Below are 7,141 nucleotides of genomic sequence, written 5' to 3' on the forward strand. Positions count from 1 at the left end.
TCATAAAATAAAACCACAGCTTCGATTAAATTATGCAACCAAATTGTTTGTTACATTGAGGTTTGTATGACGCAGCTTAGTTAGTTTTTTGTTTTTGTTTTTGTTTTTTGTTTTTTTGTTTTTTTGTTTTTTTGTGTGAAGAATGTAGAAAAGTATCATTAGACATTGATAGTAAAAAAATTTTTTAAAAAAAAAAGGTTTACACAACATTAAAAATCATGGGTGTTGGGTGTAGTATAACTTGTTGCACCTTCCTTTAAAATATATAACTTTTAAATAAAATTTGTGATGTTCCTTTATCTTGTATTTTTGTGTTATAACATTTTTCTCTCTTTTGTGTGTGTCAACGTGTGTGTTTATTTATGTAAAAATTATAAATAGATAAATAAATAAAAAGAAATCATGGATGTTTGCATGGAAGTTTCATTGGCAAACATTAGAATCATGGGTGTTTCATATTTGCCGATGTTTTTTGCTGCATTATCGATATAGCCAAAATGCGATTTGCATGGACGTTTCACTAGCAAAAAGCATAAACAAACAAAAATTATTGTCTTTCTCTAAAAGCCTAGAGTTCCCTCGAGGCTATTTGCCAAAGGCAAATTTTACACTTTTGTGTGTGTTTTTAGACACACTGATTAATAACCGAACGTGATTAAAGTCAAATTTTCAAATTATAAAACACATTGCGTAAAACAAACACTGCCGCAAAAGCAATTTCCTGTTTCCTGTTTCACTAGTCCGCTCTGACACCAATTTGGCTCAATAGGTATTCCTGTTTCCCCAATACCAGTTTATTTCTCAAGATATAGTGAAATACACTCGAGACTATTTGCTAATTTTACATTCCAAAAGTGTCATGCTAAGTACCATTTGAAACCACAGATCTTTTCTTAAAAAAGAAAAAAGAGAAAGAAGGGGGGGTGGGGGTGTTATGAAGTAATGAAGGCAGTAAGAATTTACATTAACTATGATGAGCAAGACCTTCAAAACGATCTGTGGTGGAGTTAACGAAAATAAGTATAGTCCAAAAAACCACCACCGATACTGACAACCATACAGGTAACAGTAAGATTAAATGTTTGAATATTTGAGAATTTCGCAGTTTTTTCAAACCCCTTAATCAAGGGGCAACTACATCTACTACGCCAACACCTGAAAATTATTTCCCTCCATATCAGAAAACATCATGCTCTCTGAACTTCCAGTCCAGCTTTCAAATTACAAAACAATGAATGCCGTTTAAACTGCTTGTGATTGAACAATTTCAAAATTTTGGAAAAACTTGAGTACCTGAAATGACATGCTTCCTGTGTCACCTCAATGTTGTCAACATCAAATATCACTACAAATTATAAAATTCTAAAAGCGAGGAGAGAAGCTAAATCGAAAGCCAGTCTTCCCACGATCGTGTTCATGTTGCTTGAGTAGGTAGTAATAGTTGGCCTGACAACAATGTCAACACTCATTAGTTTCAAAACCCAAGGTACAAGTCTCGCTAAACAGAGTTGCAGATAAGAAGTGCAGAAAGCAGGGGAACAAGAGAAGGAACTTATTTTCAGGAAACATTCAGAAACTCGTGCAATAATACACCATTCTATCAGATCCAATCAATAACATCTGAGTTACATTTAAAAAAGAAAATGCTTTATAACTATTACACAAATAATTCAAATTTCTCACAAAAAATCAATATCATAGCAGATGACAGATTTGAGGAGTGTTAGGAAAACCTTCAAGGGGGAATGATTTCCAATAGCTTTTTCTTTACACTCCCCATTAATCATTTAATCGGTAACATAAATAAAAACAGAGTGCACTTGTCATAAATAAATATATAAATAAACAGAGACTACAGAGTCAGGGGAATGTTAGGAAGATAAAGATGAGCTTCAGGTAATGTTTTAGATAGATGACAGATTTGAGGAGTGTTAGGAAAACCTTCAAGGGGGAATGATTTCCGATAGCCTTTTCTTTACACTCCCCATTAATCATTTAATTGGTAACATAAATAAAAACAGAGTGCATTTGTCATAAATAAATATATAAATAAACAGAGACTGCAGAGTCAGGGGAATGTTAGGAAGATAATGATGAGCTTCAGGTCATGTTTTAGATAATAACGCCATCTGTTAAATGCTAATTATTTCCCTAATTAAAACTGCTTTCAAAGAAATTTTAGATGGTCACCTCAGATATCAAAAGAGAAGTGTCACGTCAAAATTGTAGGATAAACGTTGCATCTTAATTTCCCAAAAGAGATCACAAATCAATTCAATAAGAAATTGCTTTCAAAATACCATCAAATCTTGGGTGAACATTGCATCTAGGCAATACCATGGGTGAAAAATATAAATCTAAGAGACATGCATCAAGAACACCCAGCACATCATGTGATAATTTCCTTCCATATGAATGATACAATCATATGGAACAGACCAAATTAAAACTTTGAATGCTTCCTTTAATAAAAAAATGAAACTCAGAATAGATAGCTGACCTCTAGACGGAAAAGTTTTGTAGGGACAACAACCCCACCGCCAACTGAGATTCGGAATGACTCCAAGAACTTCTGAGGAGAGAAATTCCGGAACTCATTCTCTGTTAATTTAGAGAGGTTGCCAGCACCAGCAAAAATGTGTCCATGGACTCCAAGTTCTCTTAACCACTTAACTGGAAGATCAAAAGAAAGGTCTGCAAAAGCAGTGACAGCAAGATCTCCTCCAAGATAATCCCTTCCAGGACCATCAGAATTCTCTCTATTTTGCCTTCGAGGCTCTGAAGGTCCCAGTCCCCTTGTCTTAAATCCATACATAGACGTTGGGCCTGCCAAACTGCAAACTGGAGAGAAATCACCACCCAAGAAGAACCTTTCCGGCAAAGGTGAGGGCTTGTTCAAGAATCCTTGGCCCCACGGAAATAAAACACCACCAGAGATCCCAAAGTTGAGGGCAGCACGATAAAATCCGAAAGGGATAGCATAACGAAGATCAAACTCCTGTTAAAAGTAGAAAATTCCATAATCAATGAAAAATATAGGGAATATTGGGCATGAAGTTCATTCAGCTTCTATGCTATAATACATAATGTCAAAACCCCCACAAAATATATATATATAAATATATTGCTGAATATAGATTATAAAACAATCAACTAATTGGGATCCCATATTGTGTGCGTGGCACACGCATGCATGTAAACATGACTCACCAAAAAAACCAAAGACAAACCAAAATAGCTTCTTCTGAGAATCTGAGCAGGTAGGCACCAGGCACTACCTTTCTCCAATGTGGTATAAAGATTATAAAATTAGGAGTCTTAAACTGACAAACATCGGCTATTGTTGTCTATTACGTAGTGGCGCTTTCTTTTTTTATAATGGCACCACACACATAAATAGGTTGGCCCATTAGAGCAGAGGCAAAATTATCTCATGTATAAAAATACGTACTTCCCTATTTGGTCCACAGCTAATCATCTTAAATCTATGGTGCCACCCATTTTCTGCATTAAAACACACACACGCACATACTTCTTTCAATTTTCTCTATTTGTAATCCAATATTTTTATTAAAAGAGACATCAGGCTCAACAAACTTAAAAAACAGGAAAGTCCCTATGAAATACTAATAGCTACTTAGCAGGATGTTGTCATTTGGATCACAACTTTAACTAATTCAATTTGGATTCATAGCACAGACTCAAAATCAGTAATCACACTTCATATGCAATTCAGTCACATAGGTATATCTATAACTTTTTAACAAAATAGTAGGCTAGGTGGAGATTATTTAAGAATTACAAGGAAAACAAACACGAAAACCACAAGATCATTTATAAACCTGGCGCAAAAATCGCAAGCTCCGGTGATCAGGTGCAAGGCCACCTATTTGAGTAGTAGAAACAAAAGCATGACCTTTAGTGGGCCTCATGGATGAATCCCTCCTGTCAATCTTAAATGTATACTTTAAAGATGAAAGCAAACTATGTCCCAGCTGCCTCCTTACTGCCCTGGACGACATTTGTGATGGATCTGTTAAGGTACGCCATCCAAGATTGTATGCCAAGTCATGATACTTGGTGGATAATAGGTTAATAGAAAAGCCCAAGGATCGCTCTTTGTAAGAAGAGAATTCTTGCCAATCTTGGGAAAGCAAAGATGCACGTGCCAGCACAGGAGTCGACAGTCCTCTAACTCTCGGCAAAAACACACCAGCACTGACCTCTGATGTTTGGTTGGGACCATATGCCACAGAACCATCCCACAGATCCCCATAACCAAACCAATTTTTATACTTAAGAGTACCTTCAGCAGTCCAAGATCTAGCCTACAAAAGCATTATACAATTCCAAAAATCATATGAGATACAGCATGCTCATTAATTCATCCACACTAAAAATCAAAAGACATAGTACATAATTTATTGAGTCATTGACTAGCTTAAATTTGATATAGTAAGCAGCTTAAATATTGTAATATCAAACAAACCCTCCACTCAGTTAGTCTAGCATAAAACACAGTGTATTGAGGAGGTGGCTCACACTCATTACCCCATATGACTTGTCACTATAGATCAATTGCATACACTTATATATATATATATATAAATATATAAATAATTGCATAAGGCTAAACTAAGGAGATCCATAAATAAAGCAAACCATGGCTCACACCCACACCATATTATACCAAAATTCGACCCTCCTTTCATCCACAATACTCCAGAAAATAGATCAATCAAGAGTATATAACACTTCCTAACGCCCTTCTACATTTCCAGCCCATAAGAGCTATTCAATACCTTATATCCAACACCTTCCCCCCCTCCCCCTCACCCCCCCGCCCTACCTCAAATGGCAAATCCTCTCCTTGTAAGATTAAGGTAGAGGGTGAGGTTGTGGGTTCATCATCCACCAAGTGTATGTGTAACTAACAACAAGCAAAGACTCTTAGTCTCAAAATTTTGGGGTCAGCTATGGATCCTAAAAAGACTAATCAAGGTCAGTCACACGAGAATAATTTTCCCCACATTTATGCTTTGCCATCAGCCACTACATCACTTCATTTAACGCTTTCCTCTCAATAAAAGAACTACTCACAGCCTTCAGGCCATAATATAACTTCATTTCTACGAAATCTACAGCAAAAAGTGCTTTCTAAACTTCTGTTCCCAGATTGCAAAGGCCTAAGTTACACAATAATTCACCTGGTTAAGCTCAAATTGTCCACAAAAATTGCAATTATAAATTCAGTAAAGCCACATAAATACCCAAATCAATTCATATGCCACTTTATACAAGTCTAAATTAACATTTTCAACTCATTAGGTAAAATGCAAATTCTCATTTCCATTTTCCCCTAATTTCTCAACAGCCAAGCACATTCATAAAAAAATGGAAACCCTAACCAAACTACAAAACATCAAAAACTCTAAAAAGTAAAAACAAAACAAAACACAGCAATGGTGCTTTCTAACTTCTGTTCCCAAATTGCAGCTAAACTACGCAATAATTTGCCCCGAATTCATCATAAATATGGTGTTAAATTCAAATTTCCACGAAAATTGCAATTATATATTCAGTATATCTAGCTAAATACCTAAACTTAATTCATATGCCTCTTTTTACAAATCTAAATCGACATTTTCAACTCAATATGTAAAATGCAAATTCTCATTTCCGTTTTCCCCTAATTTCTCAACAGCCAAACACATTCATAAATGAATAAATAAATAACGGAAACCCTAACCAAATTACAAACATCAAAAACACCGTACCGCGGGTTTCGAGTAAGCGCCGCACTCAGCGGTGAAAGGACTACTGGTCTCGGCGACCTCGACGATAACATTGGCGGTGTCAGGCAACTCCGGCGGGCCTTTGTCGAGCGTGATCTTCACGGAATCGAAAATCTCAAGCTGTTGAAGCCTCGCATTGGCTCTTCCGGCCGCATCGAGCAGCTCCTGCATCGTGGAGGCGTTCTTCAAGGCCTCGAGCTCGGCCTCGACGATCGAATCCTTGGTCTTAGTGTTCCCCTTGATGATCAAGTCGTGGACTCGGAGATTCACTCGCTCTCTTTGCATTCGGCGGAACAGGTTCTCCATTCTCGACTTGTGCTCGCTGAGTAGGGACTCTCGGGATTTGTGCTGCTTATGTGGCGGTTCTGGTTCATCGTCTTCTTCGTTTTCGTCTTCTTCAACGACGTCGTTTTCTTCGCGGTCTTCTTCGGCGGTTGCTTCTGAGTTTGGTGGAGATTGGGATTGTTTCTCTTCGTCTGAGTTTGCCATTTTGCCGAGCGATTAGAGAGAGAGTGAGCGTTTGGAGAGGCGGTGGTGAATTGCTGAATCGAATGGTAGTGTGAGTTGGAAGGTGAGAATTGGAGACTGGAGAGTGCTTGCCTTGGACAATAAGAACAATGCGATTCCAAACCTGTTATTTCGGACCTGTTAAATTATTTTTTTCCTTTTCTTTTCTCTTTTTTAATTGCTAGTTACTCTTCACCCAAAAAAAAAAAAAATAAAAAAAAAAAAATACTTGCTGGTTACACTTTTTTTTTTCTTCTTCAATCTTCATAAAATATAAACAAGGAAAAAAAATGCAAAATAATTGTTTTCTAATGCATTTTAAGAAAATCATTTATTAAAATATAATTTAACTTTGTTTTAAATGAGAAAATTCTTTTTAAAAAATTATGATTGATATTATACTAAGTTCACAGTCATTTTCTTTTAAATATATAAAATCAAATAAACATTTCAAAAATCATCTTCATTTATATTACAAAACCTAATTCCAACATACATATATATATATATATATTGTAGGGTTACAATTTGTAACCCAAGTCCAAAAGAGGTGGGGTGTGAGCCCAATGAGTCTAATACAATGAATTTGTAGAGAGTAGGTAAAAGAGCTGGGCAATTTGTAAATTAAACAACGGCTAATAAGGATAAAAGATAAATAAGCACAAAAACACACTTAAAACTTGATTAAATTGGTGTCCAAGGAGATGAACTATGAACTAAACTATTGTTTCAGAAAGTTAATACAATCTTTAGTGCTACAGTAAATCTTTTTCTCTCTCCCTTTCCTATTTCCTTTGATCCCTCTCTTATAGGGGGTCTTTTACATTATATAGTTTTTC

General features: G+C 36.0%; 1 protein-coding gene across 1 annotated transcript; it reads right to left on the bottom strand.

Moving 5' to 3' along the window:
- Nucleotides 1-1,063: 1,063 nt before the first annotated feature.
- LOC112020813 (SAM50-like protein SPAC17C9.06) lies at nucleotides 1,064-6,453 on the bottom strand. The gene is made up of 4 exons (XM_065764562.1): nucleotides 5,778-6,453; nucleotides 3,843-4,328; nucleotides 2,501-2,998; nucleotides 1,064-1,446 (listed from the first exon to the last, which is right to left on the bottom strand). Exons 1-4 carry the CDS (start codon nucleotides 6,282-6,284, stop codon nucleotides 1,363-1,365), a joined length of 1,575 nt encoding a protein of 524 aa, XP_065620634.1. The 5' UTR covers nucleotides 6,285-6,453; the 3' UTR covers nucleotides 1,064-1,362.
- Between the last annotated feature and the right edge of the window lie 688 nt (nucleotides 6,454-7,141).

Source organism: Quercus suber, unplaced genomic scaffold, assembly GCF_002906115.3.
Source record: "Quercus suber isolate HL8 unplaced genomic scaffold, Cork oak 2.0 scaffold_569, whole genome shotgun sequence".
Classification (NCBI taxonomy): domain Eukaryota; kingdom Viridiplantae; phylum Streptophyta; class Magnoliopsida; order Fagales; family Fagaceae; genus Quercus; species Quercus suber.